The sequence below is a fragment of the Elaeis guineensis genome, chromosome 1, assembly GCF_000442705.2.
Source record: "Elaeis guineensis isolate ETL-2024a chromosome 1, EG11, whole genome shotgun sequence".
NCBI lineage: Eukaryota > Viridiplantae > Streptophyta > Magnoliopsida > Arecales > Arecaceae > Elaeis > Elaeis guineensis.
In genome coordinates, this window is record NC_025993.2 from 170,421,860 (window position 1) to 170,445,946 (window position 24,087).

At 40.4% G+C, this 24,087-nt stretch overlaps 2 protein-coding genes across 4 annotated transcripts; both read left to right on the forward strand.

The window, feature by feature from the left end:
- Positions 1 to 337: 337 nt before the first annotated feature.
- LOC105032309 (translation initiation factor IF3-2, chloroplastic) lies at positions 338 to 10,469 on the forward strand. Of its 3 annotated transcripts, none has more exons than XM_073248195.1 (10): positions 340 to 880; positions 3,005 to 3,044; positions 3,131 to 3,190; positions 3,880 to 3,941; positions 4,188 to 4,243; positions 4,383 to 4,438; positions 8,346 to 8,444; positions 8,530 to 8,622; positions 9,723 to 9,907; positions 10,253 to 10,469. In XM_073248195.1, exons 1-9 carry the CDS (start codon positions 603 to 605, stop codon positions 9,861 to 9,863), a joined length of 885 nt encoding a protein of 294 aa, XP_073104296.1. In that variant the 5' UTR covers positions 340 to 602; the 3' UTR covers positions 9,864 to 9,907; positions 10,253 to 10,469. The 3 variants fall into 3 exon arrangements, with proteins under 3 accessions (XP_010905023.1, XP_073104296.1, XP_010905021.1); XM_010906719.4 differs by having other exon boundaries at positions 345 to 880; positions 4,383 to 4,416; positions 8,372 to 8,444; XM_010906721.4 differs by lacking the exons at positions 8,346 to 8,444; positions 8,530 to 8,622 and having other exon boundaries at positions 338 to 880; positions 4,383 to 4,416.
- A 2,824-nt stretch (positions 10,470 to 13,293) lies between these two features.
- Positions 13,294 to 18,977, forward strand: LOC105032312 (cellulose synthase A catalytic subunit 9 [UDP-forming]). Its single transcript, XM_010906722.4, has 13 exons — positions 13,294 to 13,450; positions 13,572 to 13,767; positions 14,259 to 14,485; positions 14,578 to 14,674; positions 14,750 to 14,864; positions 14,950 to 15,216; positions 15,290 to 15,635; positions 16,013 to 16,276; positions 16,547 to 16,759; positions 16,903 to 17,110; positions 17,248 to 17,447; positions 17,772 to 18,125; positions 18,232 to 18,977. Exons 1-13 carry the CDS (start codon positions 13,376 to 13,378, stop codon positions 18,814 to 18,816), a joined length of 3,147 nt encoding a protein of 1,048 aa, XP_010905024.1. The 5' UTR covers positions 13,294 to 13,375; the 3' UTR covers positions 18,817 to 18,977.
- Positions 18,978 to 24,087: the final 5,110 nt, after the last annotated feature.

Consider the following 24,087-nt stretch of genomic DNA (forward strand, 5'->3'; position numbering starts at 1 on the left):
AACCGGTTGAGATGTTTAAGAGAAGAAAATTGGAAAATATTAGTCCCACCTGTCCACTAATATAATGGAAAAGCCTTGGCACCAGCCCTGAAGCCCAACCCTACTTCGATAAAGGATATAAAAATGTCCCTCAGAAAATTGGTATCAGGCTGCGCTGTGATCAGGCTTTTTTTTTTTTTTGGCAAGGTGATCAGGCCTATTGGCTCTTTGGGTCCAAGCTCGTAACAACGCCGAGATACACGTGTCTAACCCACTGACTTGTGTCCGTTTCATGGGTACCGTTCCCCTCGTAACCCAATCGGTTCATTCAAAGGCGTTTCCATGTACGATTCCCATGCGGCCTCCGTGGTACAGGGAGGGTAGGGGATAAGGTCCGGCCAAGGCCTACTCCTCTCTCACTCCCAACCCGACGTTCCTTCCGGTTTCTCTCCATCTCCTGGAGTTGCAATTTCGTCGGAGAACGAAGAAAGATCTAAGTTTTCTCATGGGTTTCGATCGAATCCTCCCTCCCTTCCCTCCTTCTCCTCCATCTCGCTTCCCTCACTGAGAGTAGAAGCATCCATTTTTTTCTTCTCGGGTGGAAGCCGAAGCTAAAGCAAGCCATGGCCGGAATCGCCGCTTTCCAATTCAAACCCTCTACTACTTTGTTTCGCGCGCCGACCGCCTCCAACCCTGTCAAACCCTTCTTCCATTCTTTCTTTCTTCTTCGATTGCCCAAGAAACCAGTTCGGGGTTGCCGGCCCCCTTTTGTTACCAAGATAGCGGTGGTGGCACGGTATGGCGGCGGTTTCCGTCCCGGCCCCAGCTCCAGGAGGTTCCAGGGTGATAACCGTTTCGCCGATCCTGACTACGATCCCGCCCTTGATCTTGACCGAGTCAAGTACGAGAACTCTATTTCGGCTCCTGATTCTGTTTTATTTTTTAAAAAAAAACTTCTTGTCATGATTATTCTATATGTGCATGTCTGTTATAATTTTCTTTGAGTAGGGTAACGTTGATATATTTACCGTCAAGATTTCGTGGAAATATTACTGTTTTGAGGTATGGCTGTTGAGCTAAGACTGGGTGGTGAACATTGTTTTTTTTTTTTTCTTGAATTAATAGACAATGCAAAATTAGTTGCTAATGGAGATGCTTTGCTGTGATGTGAGATTGCTCGGAAGAACTGGAATTTTGAGCTATCCAAGGAGAGAGTATTGTTAAGTGCAGAAGATAGGGATGGATCCTTATTTTAATCGGTGTTCGAATTGTGGGTCAAGTGCGTGTCTGCTCTGTTGATTAACTTAATTGGTTCTTATAGAGATAATAGAAATAATTTAACTGCTTGTTGCTTCTAGGTTTGCATGTCTGCTCAAGTTTTCTTTGGATAAGGTAGAGTCCGGTACTTGATCATTATGAGCTTGATTTCTTGTTAAAAAGAGTACCGTTTCAAGATGTAGGTGTTGAGTGATGGATAAGATAGTTTATGTTCCCCTTTCTCCTGAGAGCATACATTGTCTCAAGGTTAAATTTCACAGGTGGTGGAATCAATGAATTACCTTAAGAGAATGAAATCTAAATGCAAAAGATGGGGAAGAACTGAAGAAGTTTTTTGTTTTTAAATTTTTTTTTCTTCTATTGTGGGTCAAATATGTAGACTCTCTTCTTATGCATGGTTTTGTAGCTGAATTTATTTATTTATTGAGAGCTTTGAAGTAATTTATTGGGAGTAGTGATTCTAAATCTGCATGTTTTTTTTTTTTCTTTTTATAAAACTCTCTTTGAGTCAGGTGAAGTGGAGATTTTTATTGTTAAATTTTTTTCCCCCATTGAAACTCGAACATCTTGAGGGGTGGGTGCTAAGGGATGGATAGGGTAGCAAACATGGTTGTGTCTTTGATTGAAGGAATACATAATGTGAAGACTAAATAGTTATGAAGATTAATTTGTTACATGAGAATGTTTGGAAGAAGTGGACATGATGATTCATCTGAGGAGAAATATGAAAATTAAACATAAAAAAAGGGAGGATAGACATTTTGGAGATGTTCGGCAGAGAAACCTTCACCAAGCTTCACTTAAAATACTAGACACTTCTCTGTTCAATATATGATTGTGGAAATCTAAGTTTAGGAAAGGTGCACTGACATATCCTTTAACCATGGAGTCATGCCCAGGAGAGACAAACATTTCTCTGTTTATTAGAAGATTTTGTCTACATTTACAACTTAATTGCTGCACCTGCTGCATCGGTGAAGAAGTGGAGGACCTTTTTCTTGAATATAGCATCACCTTGGGTCAGATCTCAGCAAAAACCATACTTCCAACAACAATTAAAGGCTGAGCGGGAATGAAACAATGCCTTTCTTAATCCATCCTACAGTATTACAAGGCACAGTAAAAGATGAGAATTGGCATTTTTTTTTTCAAGTAATTGCTATATTACCAGAAGGTGCTCTAGCACACTAAGTGCCATGAAACCAACATTCCCCTTAATTCTTTAGGATTCACAGTGATCTATTGCCTGGTATGTTTGCTAGTATTTCTATGGTTATCAAGAGGCATTTATGCTAATTCTTGCTGTATAAACCATATACGCAAGAAGGATATTCTTAGAACCAACATTGGAAACAAATCTCTCCATGGCTTTAGTGGCAGCCTAAGTCTTAGTCTTCCCTGGACTTGGTCTGATTGCTTGACAATCCATGTTTGAGCATGTTTGTGCAAAACCTTTATTCAGTTCAGAAATAATTCCTATTGAATACCTAGCAAAGATGGCCCTTTTTCTCTTGGTAGTTAAAGGAGTAATTTGTTAAAACATGACTTATATTATCAAAGTATTCTATCTGTATTACATAACACTTTATGAGAAACATCTCAGTATAATTTTGTTTTTTTTTTTTAATTGCATCCTCTCTCTCTCTCTCTCTCTCTCTCACACACACACACACACAGAAGTTTCATTCCATGTGATACCTTGCATCTCATCTGTTCCATTCATGTATTCCATTTTTTTTGATTCTAGGTCACCTTCTGTGAGGCTATTGGATGAGCAACAGAATATGGTTAGTCTTACATTCTGATATTTCTTTAGGTTTTGTCATATCTTCTACACTTTCCAAGGGTCACTTTGTTTTCCATTTTTCTGCAGATTGGTGTAATGTCTAAAAGTGAAGCCATACAAATGGCAGATGATGCTGATCTAGTTTTGGTATGTCTTATTTAGTAGGAAAACTATATCTTCATACATTTCAGTTCAACTAAACTCACCTGGTTGATGTTATAATATCTTTATATTTGTATTTTTGCAAATGACATCCTTTTCTATTTATCAGCCCTTATATATATGTATATATCATCCAGCAAATTGTCAACTAGGAATGCATCTGTAAAAGTACAGTAAATGCTTCAAATTTTGCCCGCTTCATTCCTACAAAGATGTGATAAATCTCTAAGATTTCCAGATATTTGGCCTGTAATTTATCGTCCTTTTTGCATGGAGTTTATGGTGTAAGTTTTGGCCATGTTAGAGTGGTTTGATTTTGTTGACTGAGAACTTAAAGAAATCGACACTAATTAGTATTTAATATTTGAAGTCGTTTGACATTTCAGAGTGCACAAACCCAACTGAAACACACCATCAAAAGAACTAGGGATGTGTTTTGGATTTTTCCCATTTTTCATATTAGCTCATACCTGTGATGACCAATATCCTTGTCTAGAAGTAGGCCTGTACATTTTCAGATGTCATAGTGCAAAAGATCTTACGTATAACATCTAGCATGATTTGATTTATTAATAACTAAAGAGAATCAATCCTTCATTTCCGAAAAGAAAAATACAGAATGCAAGAATTGCAGAAACTGGCATTCTCTACCTGATATGTGACTCCTTTTGCAGGCAATATTGTCGGTAGATGCAGATCCTCCAGTCCTCAGACTCTTTGAAAGTGCGGATTACAAGTATGTGCTACATGATAATAAATAATTCCTTTCAGTTACTATGCACCTGACTCAAGTAGTTCATTGGTTTTTACATCTTACATGCATGTTTATTGATTCTTCGGAATATCTTTTTGTGTATATTGGGATAATGATATCATAAGTTGCAGTGTCTAAAGAAGCTTATTCTGGTTTAAGAATATGGACATGTGCTGTTGTAGCTCTTCAGTATCATTTAACATGGTGTCTAAAAAATCTTGCTCACAGAAAACATAAGTATGAACAGCAAAAGAAGAAAAAGGTGCAACAGAAAAGATCTGCTGGTGAATTTCTTCTCCCTTGAGTTTCTTATTTATTTATTTCTTTTTTTTTTTTCTTTTTGCAATGCACTATCTTTCTCTTCAGTAATCATCAATCTCATGACAATGTGTTGTGATCTTACACATGCTTTATTATTTGCAGCAAGCCGTATGGATATCAAAGAACTCAAAATGGGGTATGGGTCTAATTTTCAAGCTGTATGTAAAACATACTTACATTTTCATTTTGCAACCTATTGTTATAACTTGTTTTTCCGTCCATTATTTTACTGATGCTATAATATTAATAAAACAATCTATCTAAATTGAACACTTTAAAATTTGACCAAGCTATTTCTTTTAATGATGAGTTTTTCCAATTATCATATTCTCTGGTCTTCCATATTTCAGTCTTTTATATTACGGATTGTAGATAACATAAAGTACAAAAGGTTAATAGTTCCAATCTGAAGAGGATCTGATAGTTAGGTCCAGTCGAGGTTGATGGACAATTAGCTAATTGGAGAAAGATTTATTGGGATCTGCATATTTACATTTGCTATCTGCATGTGAAACTTCATGTTTAATTTTAGGAAGATGTGGGACTACATAACAGTCTCTCAGCTAGGACCTACAGCCACAATCACTGTCAGATGGTTATTTTTCTGCTTGCTGAAGCTAGATGGGACCCAATTTCTATTTTAGGATTTTGATGTGAGATTATGTGAGGATAACTTTTATATCTCAATGGGAAGTAAGTCACAATAATAGGTCTTTCATCTTAGAAGTTTGAAGGATTGTGGGCATGATTTTAGGGTTTTTTTTTTTTGTGCCATATATACCCTTGCAAATATGTCTTATTATATATTTATCCTCCAAAACTCACCATTTGCATATATACCTCTAAAATCTTCTTGTTTTTGCAAGGATATCCCTCCTTTTAGATATTTGACTGACATTGTTAATAAATAACTGTTTTGAGTATAAATAAATTTAGTGCCCTTTTACATTAATTTCCCTGAAAAATTATGCAAAAAATATAGCTCTTTACAATATAAATTAAATGTTAAATTTTCTCAAGGCTAGTAATGAGCAAAAATAGTTGTATCTTTTTACACTTACAACAGTTATATTCTTACACTGTTAGTCAGAAATCTGACTGAAGGGGTATCCTTGCAAAAATAAGATGATTCGAGGGCTATATATGCAAAGAGTGATTTTCAAAGGATAAATATGCAATAAGCCATATTTATAGGGATATATACACAAAAAGCTTGGGCTGTGATGTTCTCTTTTGTTTCTCGTGATCTTTGATTTGAGCTGATATGTAGATTCAGATCACAATGATAGGCTGGTTCTTTAGGGTTCTCTTGGAGTGTGTTAGAAATTCCTATACTTCAATATGATTTAGGAATCAATTATCTGTCAAGGCGAGTCGTCTGCCACTTGAAGTTATGTCTAATTACCCACACTTCCATATTTGGTGCACAAGTGTTTGTTTCCAAGTTAGAGTGAACTCCTGCAATGTCCACAGCATAGATCAAAATTGTGATTTTCAAGTGTGATGATGAGATAATCATTATTTATGATGTCTTGTTTGAGTCCTACTAGGTACCTAGGTTTTGGATGATTGCAGAAGTGACATTGCTAATGATCTTTGTCTGAAAGGATTTTAATTAGAGTTTAGAAGTACTGTTTTATGCCATCTTTCTCTCCAAATTTATCCAAAGCACATCAATTGTTTGGGTTCAAGTCGGTTTAGGCCTATCCATAAGCAAAACCAAAGTATATATATGTTAGACCCAGATCCAAAATTAAAACCAAATTTACAACCCTATACTCATACATAATAGTGGGTCAAACAATACTTGGGTATTGGATAGTAATTGGGTGTTCCATAGGCTATTTTTTATACATTTTTGAACTACTTTCTCAGGTATCTTAATGCCAAAATATTACCTCATAACTTGAGCATCATTAACATTGTGCCAAAGAACTTTATGACTAGAGGTGGAAGATACCTTTTATTTACCTCTCAGTTTTTTCCTTTTTCATTGAGGAAATATGTAAGGGCAAATTACTTTCCCTGCTTAATTGATATAACAGGGGTTGGGAAAGTTTGCGCTGCTGTACCCACGTAATGGATTTTAGTATGTGGGAAGTCCTCGCTACAAGTATAGATCATGCACCATATCCCTTAAGTAGTGTATGTTAATAACAGATTTATCTTAATCAAGGTGGAGCGAGGGGTGTGCATCCCCCCCCCCCCCCCCCCGGCCCAATAAAAATGCCTATGCACATCTCCTTCTCCATTAATTGTAATAAAATTGGTCCTCCTGCCTCCCCCTCCTTTTTGTGCTTCTATTTTCAGTAAATTGGAGCCAAGACCCAATTGAGAGCAGTCCCATTAAAGATCTAATCTCTCCAATAAGAGGAAAAACAATTTCCCTGTTATATAAAGGAATTACTCTTTAGGGCACCATGGCTTTCTCTTTTTTATTATTCTAAGCTGAGCTGGAGTCTGGACCATTGGATTTTGAGATCTAATTCTTGGCATGACCTTGTGGAGTTAATGTTAGACCTCGGTCATTGTTTGGAGTCACGTAGATCCAAAGCCTGGTTCTGCCCATCTTTAAATAAAAGAAGATTTGAAACAGGATGTTTTCATGTATTTGATCTGGGTTCTCTCAAATTGAAACTGATAACCCCATGTGTCATCGTCACAAGCTGCTGAATCTGCAGCCATCATGCTAAGCTTTCTTAAATTTGATCTTTCTCTATTTCTTTTTCAGTTTTTAATTATATAACAGCCTTGGATCTTTTTTGTCCCTGAAAAAGGGTTGGAAAGGATGCCATTACCTTCAGTATGGGATATGGTTTGTGCTGCTGTCAACTATATTGTGTATCCCATCTAACTCCTAAAATAGGCAATCATTTTTTGCTAGAATAGAGTGTCTTGAGGTTGATTTTTCCCCTTTTCTTTAGGGGGGAGTTCTATGATTTGCATCTTAAAATTTTAATCTCAGAAACTTAAGTAGTCCTTCAGCAGATTGTGTCATTCAGATCATGTCCTTAATTAAGGAAACTTGTTTCCTTAAAAAATATGATTAAATTTTTCAAAGAGAAGTTTATAGTTGATAAGGAATTCTTTTAAAATTTTGGATCGGTCTTACTATTTGTCAGAGTATAGCTACGTATTAGCTCCATCAAAATTTGCATGAAATTTGTGAATGATATAAGGTTAGTTCAACAATCATTGGTTAACTAAAAATATTGCTGCCTGCATATATGTCCTGGCTTTGACGCTGTTGTTAATGTTAATCCAGTAATGATCATAAGATTCTTTTTTGGACTAACCCACATAGCATAGGTCTTTCCAATTTTTGTAATCATCAAGCATCACAATTCCAAGCATGTATCAGATCTGTTGTAGAGAGGAGGAAGACATGAGAATTAGAATACAGAGAACTTGTGATAAGGAGCTTGAGGTTGGCAGAGAAAAGTGCATGGTTATTGCAAATTTTTAATTGTAGTCGGTTGCAAGTGTACGGAACAATCTATGATTTCTAGATCAAGGTAGTGATTGAAAGCATTGCACTTGCTGCATGTGAGCTCATGTTGCCTTCGAGTGAAATTGTTGACTTTTCTTCATGTTATGTCTTATCAGTTATCTGTAGTGCAAATCATGAAAACCAAATATGTTAATTGTTACCTTCACTTTTATTCCATGAAGTTGATTGGCAAGGAGATCTCTCCACCTTTTGAATTTGTTTACCAAAGCTCTAGCATGACAAATATATACATATGCATGCATGGATGCATGCATGCATCTCGTAGGGCATTGTTTACCAGTTAGCGGACCCATAAAAGTCATGATTCTGTCTAATTAGGTCTTCAGTTAAGATCAATTAGGATATAGCATGTAATATTGATTCGCCATTAATAGAGTTGCTGTTCTGTTTTTTCACCATAATTAACAGCTGGCCCTGTTGGCGGCGATAGAGACCGACCCTCACCTCCCATTTCTTTGTGCATATGTTCATGTACACGTTTCTTAATACTGGTATATTTAGTGCCATGCCTTTTTGTACCTAAGATTTGTGCTTATAACACATGTTGTGGCTAGATGTATGTATTTATGTTTCATTTCAGGTATAACATTGATTCTCATGATTATTCTGTGCGGCTGAAGGCTGCCCAAAAGTTTCTTAAAGATGGAGACAAGGTTGTTGAAACTTTTTTAGCATAAAATTTTTTTATCCCACCTCTTGTATGATTAATGCCAGGTTAACATATCAGATTTTCTTCAGGTAAAAGTCATTGTGAACTTGAAAGGCCGGGAAAATGAATTCAGGAACATTGCTATTGAACTTATTAAGCGTTTTCAGAGTGATCTTGGAGAGGTAATGATTATGTGGAGATTTATTCAATTACTGGATAAATGTGCTACATGTTCGTTCCCATCTCTTTCATGTGTTAAGATGTTTCTTTACTGTTTTCGCTTTTATTTTTGTCAGCTAAACTGCATTAATCGTAAATCCTATAAAAAGGTCAGGGGAGACTTGAATGCAGTTCTTTCAAATGATGAGAATCTTGGTGGAAACCATCCAGAGGCAAGATCTGTTGATAGCTTGAATCATGTTAACAACAAATTGGATTGATGCAGGCTATCAAGGTAGCCGCTTTACATGGTGTAACAATTACGAAGGTGCTCACTGCATCCGTAAAATAAAGGATTATGCAAAAATTATATTAGCAAGGAAAACAGATGCCCTTATCTCACAAGTGACACCAATATTTTCAGCAAGACCAGATTATTAATTATGTGCCTTATCATAATCCAGACAAAGCAATGAGCTAGATTTGCATGGGAAACCTTGTCCAATATAGTGTTTGCTCTAAAAGGACCCAAAAGTTGATGAATTATTTGTTGTGTATGCAAAGATCATTGTGGTTAATTCATCTCACACATTATTTATCATTATTGGCTTTTGAAAGGACCGAGCCCTCGAAAACTCTGGGGAGTTGATCCATTTATAAAATCATGGATCTTGTATGCTAAAGTCGCCATATGTTTTTGACCACATTAACATGGAAATTGCTAGGAATTTCACAAGAAAGCAACATATTTTAAAAAACACATGCTTCAGAAGAATAAAAGAAGCCTGATTAAAAAGTTGAATCCACTATCCTTGTATAATGCTTTTCTGACAAGTAGGCTGCAGTCTGACTGTAAGGTGATAAGCTAACTAGTCCATAATTACTTACCCCCTCCATGTACCACTTATGGAATGAGCTTATGTTTCAGTATCTCTTTGGTTAGAAATTCACTATTCATTGTGTTTGCTACTGGTAAAAGTTATCTTTTTTTCTTTTCTTTTCTTCCCTTCTTATTTGACTAGCCCACTTGATTCCACAGCCTTTTTTTCCTCCATATTTTCACAGTACAAGATCAAAATCTTATGTGTCATCCTCTGATTTGATCACTGTTTTGCTTTTCTAGATGGCAAGTGAGGAGAGTAAAAGTTTCAGCGAGAGGAACATTTTCATGGTACTCATGCCCAATAAAGCAGTTTTACAGAAAGCTCAGGAGCAGCCAAAGAAGAAGGAAACACCAGTCACAGAAGTTTCAGCAAGTGCCTAATTGAGTCAAGGTCTATAAGCATGGTTTTGCAACCACATCAACTGGTAATGTTGAATTTTAGTTCTTTAGTCGGGATTATATTTGATTACTTATGTTTTCTCTATTACGAGGGTGAGGCTTGGTGCATGGTAAGGTTTTTCCGTTGTGACCTGGTGTCATAGGTTGAAACATTGAAACAGCTTTCTGTACACAGGGTTAAGGCTGCATTTATTTGACCCATCCCAGGCCTCTGTGGCAGGAGTCTGATGCAGTGGGCCACCTTTTATGTTTTCTTTATTATGGTCCTGTCCTGATTTACTGCTTTAGCTTAATGTTATCAGCATATTATTGTTTCAAAAATTTGCTATTCTTCATGCATAATAGTTACGATGCTTTTTTTTTTCCTGCAGATATTTTTCTTGCCTACAGTTGATTGGTAGGAAGAGAGAGGGTTGCAACATATTACATATGTGAATATTGGAGGCAAGAAGTTGTAGTAAGGTATATGTGTAAGGAGGTAATCCTAATTTATTCTATTATCACCCAAAAGCCAAATCATTCTTGTTATGTAATGCACAAATAAACTTCTGGCAGTGGAATTGAGAAATCTCATGCCTTTTTCTGACATTGACATATGATCTTCTGTGAGGTGGCTTTAGAGGACTAAGCTTCTGGTTATGGACAGGGACTTCATTCATGTGACGGTGAATGTAATGTCTCGCTCAGCATGCTCTGTTGAATTGCTTGGCTGTTGTCTGACAGGTAATTCGGTCAATCTTTGTAAAGTTGGATATTGAGGCTCAGATACTTAAAAGCAAAATTTACTTTAAATGAAGGATTGTACATTAGAAGGATAGCTGTAATTTTTTCTTGGTAATCCTCTTTACACAACCTATGAAAGAAAGGAGAATGCTATCAGGATTATTAGATCTATCTATTGATTTTGGCATGATACATCGTCGGTCAGGTTTATTTCCATAGTCTTTACGTACACGTAATGTGCGGTAGCAGGTTGTGGTGAAAAGGGCGTGTTAGGATTGCTTATAATGAAATTTCTGTTTATTTGGTGATGATGCCTAAAAGCCATGGTGGTGAAGAACGCTATTCGGAATGCAGAACGACCTCACCATACTGCTTGATGGTGTATCAAGTTGTTTCATGGGGTTTCAGATACCCAGCTACCATAGAACTTAAAGGAGTCAGTGGATTGATCATGGTCCATGTACTTTGGTGCTCTTTGTTTCCAGCGTGTATTCCTCGTGAGTTTTTTTTGCCTCTCGAAATGGAAGTATGGGCTTCTAGAGTAAGATTTGAGAAATATTCCAGTAGATTAAAATATTTGAAAATATTGCAAGAAAAAAATTTGACAAAAGATTTATAGGGTGCTTGGTGAAAAGTTGGAATTTGGAATCTCTGAGCCATGCCAACCTGTGTGGTTTGTACGAGCCTCCTATGCCAAGTGATAACTATTTGTCACCAACCATAGCACTTATAAAATTTAATGTTAATTGGAAGCATACGCTTCTAAAGTAAGACTTAAACATAACTACATGAGTTCCAACAAAGAAATTTAATATGGATTGGAAGTTAATGTAGTTTGTTTAAAATTTGCATATTTTGTTAGTGGGAGCTTGTGATACAGGTAATGGGTCGGACTGTAATCTTCATGAAAGGAGGATTCACCATCCGTTGTCCAAATCGATCATTAGATCATTTGGATCCATGCAGATGGATGAATGATAGAGTTTAGAGTACTTTAAGATCGATGTGGTGGATGATCTAATAGTGGATTCATGGGAAAGATGCAACCTCGATCCACCAGTGGTACCCTGATTTGGCAGCTCCTCATCATCGACCGAATGGATGTTGATACAAAAATTGCCGTAAGAATAGCAAATTAGGTGTCTGGTCACTATGTGATCATCTAGAGAGGACAAGTATTGAGTCTGGCCTCCTTTCAGCAAGATTTTCGACAGGCAGGACGTTGTTAGTATGCTTCACATGTTGATAGAGAAGTATACAAGCAACCACAGCATTTGCCATGCCTTCCGGTGCAAGCTCTCTCCCCACCCTCTCTCTCTCTAGTAAGCAGCACGGGACCCACCTTATATTGATGGCTGGTGGTCGCAATTGCCTAGCTAATTAGCCGGTGCACTTTCTCATTTTCCTCGTGGATTTTAGCTTCCCTCTGCCTTTTGCTCCTTTTCAATTGCCTCTATCCCCTTCCACTCATGAAAGGGCTTTCATCAAATCAGAGGATCTTCTTCTCCTATCGATTTTTAACTGATTGTCTTAAGCTCCACCATAGTTTTGAACTAGTGTTGTGATGATTCAGTGTACCACTATGACGTTCTGGGAAAAAAAAAGACAGTTTATGAGTCTATGAACATGACAGTAAAATCGTACAACAATCATCATGAATGCTATCACATATCATCTATCACTGTTCAAAATTATTTCTCTACCATCTGATACTTCATTAGATCCATTAGACAGCCTCCTTGAGAGAAGGAAGCTACTTGATCTTGATTGACTATTTTGATGGCAGGAGACTCGTAGCTAAAATTGGCCGCTAGTATTCCAGTAAAGCTATATGACTCCATTATTTTGTACTTATCAAGTAAGCTTTAAAAAATAGAATGTGATACACCAAAATGGTCTACAAAAAACAGAGCCAGAATTTCGCTGCTGTGATGCTTTCCAAAGGACATAAATAGACTACACTAATAAATGTTGTTTTACCATATATCCTTGGACAATCTTGGCGTAATGGTAAAATTGATAACAATAAGAGCCTTATGCATCAAACCATTCTTTTTTTCTTCATCGGACATGATTAGCCAGTCACCTCTTAGGATGGAGATTGAAGCAGCAATAAATTTATTTTTGATATATCTATCACATTATTTGAAAATAGGAATTTTTGCACTGCCAATTGCATTAAACATGGCGTAAAGTCTAAAAAATTTTTTGTTAAAAAAAAAAAAAAATCAACATTGATGCTACCAAATATCAATGGTAAGGGGTGACAATGTTTTACTTATTTAATCTATTTAACTTGATTCAATCTTGTCGATTATCTATATAATAAAATAATCAGATTCAGATCTAAATTTTAAAATTGTTCAATATACAAGTTGGGCTGGGGTTGATTGATTTTGAACCTACCATGTATCGGATCCTAGCCATATCCGATCTGGTCTCACCGAATTGCCACTCCAAAAGATGGCCATGAAAAGGCCATAGATTACGCAACCAGCGAGGCGGACGTCAGGAAGAGGTCGCGCGGGAGATGGGGATTGGGAAAGGGTTGTTCGAGCGAGCAGGGACGCGTCACATAGCTTCACTTAGCGGCAATGGAGACTCTGCAACCAACCAACCTCCGGCAACCGACACATTAGGTGAGGGAGTGAGACCTAAACTGAAGTCTCCTCGCCACCCCACCTTAAAAAGATTAGACTCCAAGAACCAATACAAAAAACCTCCTACTCCCAATCCGCCTCTCATCCAATCCCTGAACCCCACAAAACTCAATGGAGGCAAGTGCGGGATTGGTCGCCGGGTCTCACAACCGGAACGAGCTCGTGCTCATCCGCGGCCATGAGGAGGTATTATGTTTGCTTTTGGATCATAGATGGAATTCCAATGAGTAGATATAAGCATGAGACTCAGCAAGTCACTATTTTTTGGTGGTTTTAATTAATGGTGTGCTTGGTTCTCGATTTGTAGCCGAAGCCGCTGAGGGCATTGAACGGCCAGGTGTGTGAGATATGCGGCGATGAGATTGGTCTTACGGTGGATGGAGACCTCTTCGTGGCGTGCAACGAGTGCGGGTTCCCGGTGTGCCGGCCATGCTATGAGTATGAGAGGAGGGAAGGGACCCAGCTCTGCCCACAGTGCAAGACCCGCTACAAACGCCTCAAGGGTCTGTTGCTTCTCCCCGCTCGGTATATAAATTTGATAGTGGAGTAGCTCATAATTTTGACAGATTCTTCCCTTTGAAAGAACCAATAACTTGATGACAAAATGGACTAAATTCTCAATTTAGTTTTTGGAAACCGTTTATAAGGATATGTACAAAAATAAGTATGTTTTGAGAAATAAATATATGTTTATGTACCTGATTTTGAAAATTCAATTAAACTTTTATGCTGCATCAATAGATAGTATAACTAAACCAAGTACTTACAGATATTCTGATGGTTAAAAGTTAAAAGAAGATGGAAAGCAAGGAATGTTATATTCGTAGACAGATGATGATTTAATAAACATTGATTCTCCAAAAATTTAAAAAAAAAATAAGTTTCGCAATTCAGTATGGCCATTTTTACCAAAGGAGATGCATCAAAAAATTGCACTTGGTTCATCCCTGCTAATCAATAAAGGAGGGTGACAACAGGATTTTAAATTGTGTAGGGAGCCAAAGAGTGGAGGGAGATGACGATGAAGAAGATATCGATGATTTAGAACATGAATTCAACATTGATGATGAACAGAACAAAAGGCAACAGGAGCCACAGCAGAACAAGCACATCACAGAAGCAATGCTTTATGGGAAGATGAGCTATGGTCGGGGCCCCGAGGATGATCAAAGCAATCCTCCTCAGTTCCCACCCATCATAACCGGAGCTCACTCTCGACCAGTAACCAAAACTTCTTCCTCCTTATTTCTTTTCTTTTTTGTGAACACATATGATTGAGTGTTCTAATGCACTCCTGCTGCATGTTGATTCAGGTGAGTGGTGAGTTCCCGATATCGAATAGCCATAACCTTGGAGAAGTCTCATCATCTCTCCACAAGCGTGTTCACCCATATCCAGTGTCTGAGCCTGGTGGGTATTGTATTTCTCGTACCATAATCAACTTCTGCGAAAAGAGGATAACTTAACCTTTCTGAGTTTGAGCAGGGAGTGAAAGATGGGATGAGAAGAGAGATGGAGGGTGGAAAGATAGAGTGGATGAATACAAATCAAAGCAAGGCCTTCTTGGAGGTGACCCAGATGACGACCCTGACATGTCCATGTAAATCTCCAAAAATTGTTCCATTTTATGTTTCTCAAAGAAAAGAAAGAAAGAAACTGCAGTATTATAAGATCTATCATGGCAGGATGGATGAAGCAAGGCAACCACTATCACGAAAAGTATCAATAGCTTCGAGCAAGATCAACCCCTATCGCATGGTGATCGTGATCCGCCTTGTGGTATTAGGCTTCTTCCTGCGCTACCGAATCCTCAATCCAGTCCATGATGCAATTGGACTGTGGCTCACATCAGTTATATGTGAGATATGGTTTGCCTTCTCATGGATCCTTGATCAGTTTCCTAAATGGTTCCCAATTGATCGCGAAACTTATCTCGATCGCCTCTCTCTCAGGTGACTGCATTATTTCGGACTCTTACTTGATCACATTATCATCTGAAACTTGACAGATCTGAATTTGCCGCAGATATGAGACGGAAGGTGAACCTTCAATGCTTTCTCCAGTTGACATCTTTGTTAGTACGGTGGACCCACTGAAGGAGCCTCCTCTTGTCACTGCCAACACAGTGCTATCGATCTTGGCTGTGGATTACCCAGTCGACAAGGTATCATGCTATGTCTCAGATGATGGTGCATCAATGCTCACATTTGAATCCCTCTCAGAGACTGCTGAGTTTGCTAGGAAATGGGTACCCTTCTGCAAGAAATTCAACATCGAGCCTCGGGCTCCAGAAATGTACTTCTCTCAGAAGGTTGATTACCTCAAGGATAAAGTCCAGCCAACTTTTGTCAAGGAACGGCGTGCGATGAAGGTTGATTAAATCCATATGCTGCAAATTTCAGGATTTCATACTCTATCAAGCATATTTAGGATTACAATCAATAGTCTCTTAATTTTGGGAGACCATGTTTTTTATAGCACTGCTTGCTTACAAGTCATTACAGTTATTTTCTTGAATTTGTACAGTGATAGATTCAGGATAAATAGCTGATACTAAGCATATCATGTTTATTTTGAGCTAGGTCGATAACTTTGATTTTTTTTTTTTTTTTCTTTTTGAAGATAAAATAGATTTCATTTAAATCTTTTTGCATATGTCTCCTGCATTTAGCCAGAACCTTATATCACCTAAACATGATATAACATTTCAATAATGTTTTTTAATTTTTTTTCCTCTTCCTTGAGCAGAGAGAATACGAGGAATTTAAAGTGCGAATAAATGCATTGGTTGCAAAAGCTATGAAAGTTCCTCCTGAAGGGTGGATTATGCAAGATGGCACCCCATGGCCTGGCAACAACACCCGCGATCATCCAGGCATGATCCAGGTCTTCTTGGGCCACAGCGGTGGTCATGACACTGATGGTAATGAGCTTCCTCGCCTTGTTTATGTCTCTCGTGAGAAGCGGCCTGGATTTCAGCATCACAAGAAGGCTGGTGCCATGAATGCTCTGGTATGATTAGATTCTGATTCTCTATTTTATGAGATGATCATTTGATCGAGTTTAGTCATCAAATGGTTTTCCAAGTTCGACACAAGTCAAACAAAGCTAGAAACCTAAAAGAAATGAAAACTCATCTGAACTTCTCCTTGCTTTTCTTTTCAGATACATTAATTAGCGCATCATGTATATAATTATGAAATTTTGAATGTAATTTGAGTTCAAGTTTGGACTCTATAGTTGACATCTTCCAACTTTGCTAATAACTGGGGTGCTTCGTAGATCCGTGTCTCTGCCGTGCTCACAAACGCACCCTTCATGCTCAATTTGGACTGCGATCACTACGTGAACAACAGCAAGGCCATTCGAGAGGCAATGTGTTTCTTGATGGATCCACAGCTTGGAAGAAAAGTGTGCTATGTCCAGTTCCCCCAGAGGTTTGATGGCATTGATATGCATGATCGGTATGCCAATAGGAACACCGTCTTCTTTGATGTAAGAAATCTAAGCTGCAATCTTCATTTCCTTACATCTGATTGTCCAATTAAGATAACCGAGCACCAGTGCCAGTTTCTGCTATTGCTTTTCGAAAATAAGTGAAGATGCAACAAAATCTGATGACTACCGTCTGTTTGCAGATAAACATGAAGGGCCTGGATGGAATCCAAGGTCCAGTGTATGTGGGTACCGGGTGTGTCTTTAGGAGACAAGCTCTCTATGGCTACAACCCTCCCAAGGGCCCGAAGCGTCCAAAAATGGTGAGCTGCGATTGCTGCCCTTGCTTTGGACGCCGCAAGAAGCTCGAGTACTCCCAAGGTGGTCCAAATGAGCAAGCCGCAGATGGTGGTACGCCAATCTAAGCCTTCAGTGATTCTTCTCGTGTTAGAATAATTAATTGTGGTCAAGTAATGTGGTTTACTCTTTATGCTGATTTGCTTCACGCAAACTAAAATACAAGCATTCCATTTCTGAATGACAATTAGGGCTCGGCGACGATGACAAGGAGCTGCTAATGTCGCAGATGAACTTTGAGAAGAGATTTGGGCAGTCAGCTGCATTTGTGACATCAACCCTAATGGAGGAAGGTGGAGTTCCTCCCTCATCAAGCCCTGCAGCTCTGCTCAAGGAAGCCATTCATGTCATCAGCTGCGGCTATGAAGACAAAACTGAATGGGGATCAGAGGTAACAAATAAGTCACCTGCTGGATGGTAGTCTACGAACAAAAGTGTGACCCCATGGACAAGGCTCCAAGGTCTAGGGAGGGCCAAATATCTGCGGAGAGACTGTTTCTATGTTTTCGATATATAACGTTAGCCCAAAATGAAGCAACCTTACTGTAGTGCCATGGCTCACCCTTCATAGCAATCCATGAACAGAAGCAGCAAAAGTCCAAAACAACTTTCCAGCAGCCAAATTTAACGAATTAGGCATTTGAATTAGGCTACAACTTGCATGCTCATTTGCTGCAATCTGAATCCATAGTAATTTGTTATTTAAATTGTGCAGCTGGGTTGGATCTACGGTTCGATCACAGAGGACATTCTCACCGGGTTCAAGATGCACTGCCGGGGCTGGCGCTCCATCTACTGCATGCCGAAGAGGCCAGCATTCAAAGGATCGGCCCCAATTAACCTCTCCGACCGGCTGAACCAGGTGCTCCGATGGGCGCTTGGCTCGGTCGAGATCTTCTTCAGCCGCCACAGTCCAGTCTGGTATGGTTACAAGAATGGGCACCTCAAGTGGCTTGAGCGTTTTGCCTACGTCAACACCACCATCTATCCCTTCACTTCTCTCCCCCTCCTCGCCTACTGTACTCTCCCTGCCGTCTGTCTTCTCACCGGAAAGTTCATCATGCCGACGGTTCGCATCTTCTTATTTGTTCTCTTCAATCTGATCTCTCTTGAATTCCAACTTCGGAATGTTCATGGTAATAACTGATGATGCTATATCTCTACAAATTATCCAGATCAGTACATTTGCGAGCCTCTTCTTTATTGCACTCTTCATCTCCATCTTTGCGACGGGCATCCTTGAGCTAAGGTGGAGCGGAGTGAGCATCGAAGAGTGGTGGAGAAACGAGCAATTCTGGGTCATTGGTGGCGTCTCAGCCCACCTTTTTGCTGTCATTCAGGGACTGCTCAAGGTTCTGGCTGGGATAGACACCAACTTCACCGTCACGTCCAAGGCTACAGATGATGAGGATGAGTTCGGAGAGCTCTACGCCTTCAAGTGGACTACTCTCTTGATTCCCCCTACAACTTTATTGATCATAAACCTTGTCGGGGTTGTCGCGGGGATATCGGATGCCATAAACAATGGGTACCAGTCATGGGGACCTCTCTTTGGGAAGCTGTTCTTCTCCTTCTGGGTCATCGTCCATCTCTATCCATTCCTCAAGGGACTTATGGGCAGGCAAAACAGGACCCCTACCATTGTGGTCATCTGGTCTGTGCTCTTGGCTTCCATTTTCTCATTGCTGTGGGTTAGGATTGATCCGTTTGTGATGAAAGCTAAAGGCCCGGATGTCAGGCAATGTGGAATCAATTGTTGATCCTTCTTCTTTGGCTACGTCCCTGGAACTGCTTGTGGTTTTATCTTCATCAAACGAGTGGCACCGATGTGAAATTTTGTATGATACATGAACTGGATTTTTCGTATTGAGATAACTCAACTGCATAAAAAAATAAAAAAGATATATTGAGATTGTTCAAAGATTTTGCTTGAACTGCTCGATGTAGCTGATGCTTTTTTGGTATCTTAAATTGTCAATTGTTGATTACTTTGACGGGAAGAGAGAGAGAGGCAACCGGGAACAAAAAAAAGGAGAAAATCTTCCTCAAACTCCTCATCAATCTTACTAGCTAGAGGTTTGTCCGTCAATTTATGTTCTGTACCGTGGCATAGTTGGCAATCATTTACCTCCATATCTTTGCTTGTAAGACAACTGTTAGGATTTGACGCTTTGAAATTCGATCGATATTGAGCCCACAGTGAGGTCCGTGACGACAAATGGAGTCCAACGAAATTAAGATCATCTCAAATGGAGTCCGGATGGCCAAGATACGAGCGATTGAAGTCGGCACGGAACTCAGAATGGTGGAGGACCGTCGACGGCCGGTGGCGCGGCCGCATGGGGCAGGGTGCGGCCCAGGTGTGGCTATGCGCGGGCCGACCCAGGCCCAAGCATGCGGTGCGGGCGTGGCCCAGGCCCATGCGGCCTACTGGGAGCCTGTAGCCCAGTCCACCGTGGATCGGACGGTGCACAGGAAGCTCCATAGACCACATGGGTATTTTCCATGAGTTTCTCCCATTTTAAGGTACTGTTTTGCGGACCGGCACGTGATCAAGGGGTGTGGGTTGTTTCCGATGTTGATCCGATGGCTCAGAGATTTTTCTGAGCTTTGTTTGGGCCTGATGAGGACTCCTAAACCTAATCTAACATAGGTTTAAACCTTTAAAAGGCCTAATCGGTGAACAGAGAAGGGGGGATGTGGTGCGGCATTGATCCGAAAAAAGCTCAGAAAAATCGAGAACCCATGGAGGAAGAGAGAGAGACACGAGGACATTGTGAGAAGAAGGAGCAGGACTCCTGAACAGCAGACAGCGATCACTTCAGGGGTTCACGGGGATCTTCTTTGAAAGAGAGCTTTTGTGAGGAAGAACTTCCTGTGAGGGAGAAATTAGGTGTACGAGGGTTGAGGGTGAGATCTCCTCTTGTAATATTTTTTTTCTCATAGTGAAGTTTGCATGCCCCATGGAGGCGAGCCCTTTTTTGGCTGATCCACATAATTGATTATTTTCTGTTTTATTTCTTCTTTCTTCCTGCTGTATCGTCCAGTATCGAAAAGATCCTGAGAGGTGGTGTCCTGGCCAGACATCCACCCAACAAGCGGTATCAGAGCGAGGAGATATAAGGACGCAGATTGTAGCAGTAGTGAGCAAGACTGAAGATGGAGAAGACAGAATCAATCAAGATGGAGATCAACAAATTTGATGAAAAGAGCAATTTCTCTTTGTGGCAAGCAAGGGTGAAGGATGTGCTCATCTAACAAGGGTTGATTGATGCTCTCTTATGCGAGGAGAAGCCAACCACCATGGAGGTGCGGGATTGAAAATGACTACAGATGCAAACGGTGAGTACCATCTGTATGTATCTAGCGAATGAGGTGGTGATCTATGTGCTTAGCGAGATTTTTCCGACAGTACTGTGGTCGAAGCGCGAGGAGTTGTACATGACGAAATCTCTCACCAATACTCTCTTCCTCTGGAGGTAGTTCTACCAGCTGCGGATGGCTGAGGGACAAAGCATGCAGGAGCATCTCAGCCACCTCCAGAAGATCCTCACCGACCTCTTCAGCATTGGCGAGAATGTTGAGGAGAAGTCAGGGCGTTGGTCTTGCTAGCATCGCTTCCCCTTTCGTACGAGTTCTTGGTGAGTGCTCTTCTAGTTTGAAAAAGCACCATCAAGATGGACGAGGTCACCGTGGTGATACTTCAGAACGAGATTCTCAGGAGGGAGAACCCAACTTCGAGCTCAGGTGGTGGTAGCTCAGCTTTAATGGTTTCTAGAGGAGCAGGAGGTGGTAGATGGAGCGACAGAAAATCACGACGAGAATAGTCCAAGTTCAGAAGGGACTTGAGAAAGATCAGATGTTATCGGTGTGACAAGTTGGGACATCTAGCCAAAGATTGCTCTCAACTCAAGAATCAAACGATGACTACTGTAGTGACAGCCAGTAGCTATTCAGAGAGAGATGTCCTGAAGATATCTGATGAGATATCTACTTCTTCCCAACAGTAGATTTTAGATTCTGCATGCACCTATCATATATATTACAGAGAAAAGCAGTTTGACTCTTTGGAGAACAGTGAAGGCACTATTTATCTGTCGGATGGATCGAGTTGTGCGATCAGAGGCATTGGGACGGTCAGCTGGAGGACACATGATGGTGCAGTGAGGAGATTGGGGGAGATCCGATACATGTCCGATTTTAGATGGAATCTTATCTCACTAAGTAAACTGAACTCGAGAAGCTACAGGACGGTAGTTGGTGAAGGAATCCTGAAGGTGCTATGCGGCGATAGGATTGTTCTGGAGAGGAAGAAGGGGAGGAGAGTATATTATTACCTGACGGGGAGCCCAGTGCGAGATGGAGCTCCAGGAGCCAAATGGAGCTCAGAGTGAGGTGGAACTCCAGATGGAGGTAGATCAAATACGAGACAGGAGACTCGGGAGGATGAGAAGCGACGTCGCAAGGTGAGATTCCTATTGCCATAGGATGATGCCCTGAGCAGGTCTCAGGTCAGGAGGAGTACAGCATAAGATGGTAGTAGGATCAAGCAATCTGGCTCGACTCTCATGTTTGTCCATCCATGATCAGCAGGCAATTACCCCAGGGCATGAAGGCGAGGAGATCCAGAAGCTCTCGGAGTCAGGAAGAAGCCAAATATCGAGTCAAGATGGAGATTGTTAGAATTTGATACCTTGAGATTCAATCTATATTGAGCCCATAGCGAGGTCCGCAATAAAAAACAGAGTCCAACGAAATCAAAATCACCTCAAATGGAGTCCGAATGGTCAAGATACGAGCGATTGAAGTCGGCATGAAACTCAGAGCGACGGAAGACCGCCGATGGAGTGGCGACGACGTGGCCACATGCGGTGGGATGCGGCCCAGGCACCGCTGCATGCAGCCCAACGTGCAGCACGTGGCCCAGGCCCACACGACCTGCTGGGAGACTGTAGTCCGATCCACCGTGGATCGGGTGGTGCACAAGAAGCTCCATGGACCACGTGGGCATTTCCCACGCATTTCTCATGGTTCACAGTACTATTTTGTGGACCGACATACGATCGAAGGGCATGGGTTGTTTCCGGTGTTGATCCGATGGCTCAGAGATTTTTCTGGGCTTTGTTTGGCCCTAATAAGGACTCCTAAACCTAATCTAACATGGGTTTAAGCCTTTAAAAGGCCTAATCGGTGAACAGAGAAGGGGGGACGTGGTGCGGCGTTGATCCGAGAAAAGCTCAGGAAAATCGAGAACCCGTGGAGGAAGAGAGAGATGCGAGGATACTGTGAGAAGAAAGAGCAGGACTCCTGGACAGCAGATAGCAGTTGCTTCAGAGGTTCAGGAGGTCTTCCTAGAAAGAGCTTTTGTAAGGGAGAATTTTCTGTGAGAAAAAAATTGGGTGTACGAGGGTTGAGGGTGAGATCGCCTCTTGTAATATTTCTTTTTCTCATAGTGAAGTTTACATACCCTGTGGAGGTGAGCTTTTTTTTGGCTAATCCACGTAGTTGATTATTTTTTTTTATTTCTTCTTTCTTCTTACTATATCGCGCAATATCGAAATAGTCCTGAAAGATAGTGTCCTGGTCAGACATCTACCCAACAACAACTAATATTTTCTCCACCTTCATGTATTTAACAGTCTTTCACCTCTGAAATTATCATTAGAAGTGAATGCCACTTAATTCTTGTACAATGGTCATCGTATAGATCTCTTGTATTAGGTAAACTCATTCTACCATAGGCAAAGCCAATAAAAACTCCATACATCACTTGATGCTTTATTACTTGCTAATCATGATTGATCACGATTGCAACATGCATGGTTTGGATACAAGGATCAGGAATGGATCACACATGTGGACTCAGACCCATGCAGCTGTGCAAGGATCCAATAAGCTTGGCCCAGGGCTCGAGTGGACCTTAAACCAAATACATGAAACCATTCTAGAATAATAAATCCATTGGCATCAGAAAATAAAATCTAACAAGTCAGAAGGGATATTTAACGCAGTTATTCATAAAGTAGATCCTATATGATTAACAATATATAACGCCACCTAGTTTGCACCACTATTGGCCTCTCGGTTTAAATCCACCATATCTAGGTTCACTTTCCAAATGCAATTCCATTTGGTGTCAAACTCTAGGTCAAGCTGGACTTGGGCATGCTCCGACCTACATGCAGTCCTTCATAGAACCAACTCGGTTGAAATTATATAGTTCCTCGTTGGGTCTTAAGTTTGTTTCCATCAAATAAGGCCAAGTTGGTCGGTTGGGTTCTTATGGTGCTTTGGGGAATCTTGAATGCGCACGCTTGGTGTTCGGTAGAATTCTGTACCCGGATATTTATTCATGGAAAGTGATGCTCGAATATGGAAGCAATGAGGCTTTGCAAGACAATGTATACGGAACAGAACAATATTGTTTTCTCTCTTGTATTTGTTGCATGGGATCGATACCACACGGTGTAGCAAAAAAAAAATAATAATAAAAACAAAAAATACAATATAAATATGTAGATCGGCCTCAAACCTATCTTTATGGGGCATACAAACTTCACTATGAGAGAATAAAACAAAATCAATACAAGAAGAACTCACTACTCAACCCTTGTACAAGAGTCTCTCACTGAAAAATCCTAAAACTCTTACAAAAGCTCTCTGAAACATCTCTTGAAGCTTTTTTTGTACCTCTAAGATATCACCAGCTCTCCAACGCAATAAACGGCTTGTCAATCGAAGCTATATAGGTTTCAGATTCTCAAAAACACTGTTTCAGTAGGAATATAGAGTCCCAATCAACCTTAGAACCATTCGTGGCCGTCCGATTATGATCGGTTCGCACCAGAGCCGTTCGATCACGCAAAATAGCCTCTGATCATGCCCGGATTGAGTTCCAACCATCCGATCATGATCGGCTATGATCTGGACCGTCGGATCGCGTAAAAACTCCTCCGGACTGCACGTGAACCACGTGTTCGGTCCACGCGGTCTCATGGACTGCCCAGCGCCCTATGGTCCATGGTGGACCA

What these genes read in the sequence shown, in the direction of transcription:
- LOC105032309 (XM_073248195.1), top strand. Translation starts at nt 603, where the DNA reads ATGGCCGGAATCGCCGCTTTCCAATTCAAACCCTCTACTACTTTGTTT. An exon ending in CTTGATCTTGACCGAGTCAA is followed by an intron (nt 881 to 3,004) that starts GTACGAGAACTC and finishes TTTTGATTCTAG; the next exon opens with GTCACCTTCTGTGAGGCTAT. An exon ending in TTTGAAAGTGCGGATTACAA is followed by an intron (nt 3,942 to 4,187) that starts GTATGTGCTACA and finishes TCTTGCTCACAG; the next exon opens with AAAACATAAGTATGAACAGC.
- LOC105032312 (XM_010906722.4), top strand. Translation starts at nt 13,376, where the DNA reads ATGGAGGCAAGTGCGGGATTGGTCGCCGGGTCTCACAACCGGAACGAG. An exon ending in CCGGAGCTCACTCTCGACCA is followed by an intron (nt 14,486 to 14,577) that starts GTAACCAAAACT and finishes ATGTTGATTCAG; the next exon opens with GTGAGTGGTGAGTTCCCGAT. An exon ending in GACGACCCTGACATGTCCAT is followed by an intron (nt 14,865 to 14,949) that starts GTAAATCTCCAA and finishes CTATCATGGCAG; the next exon opens with GATGGATGAAGCAAGGCAAC.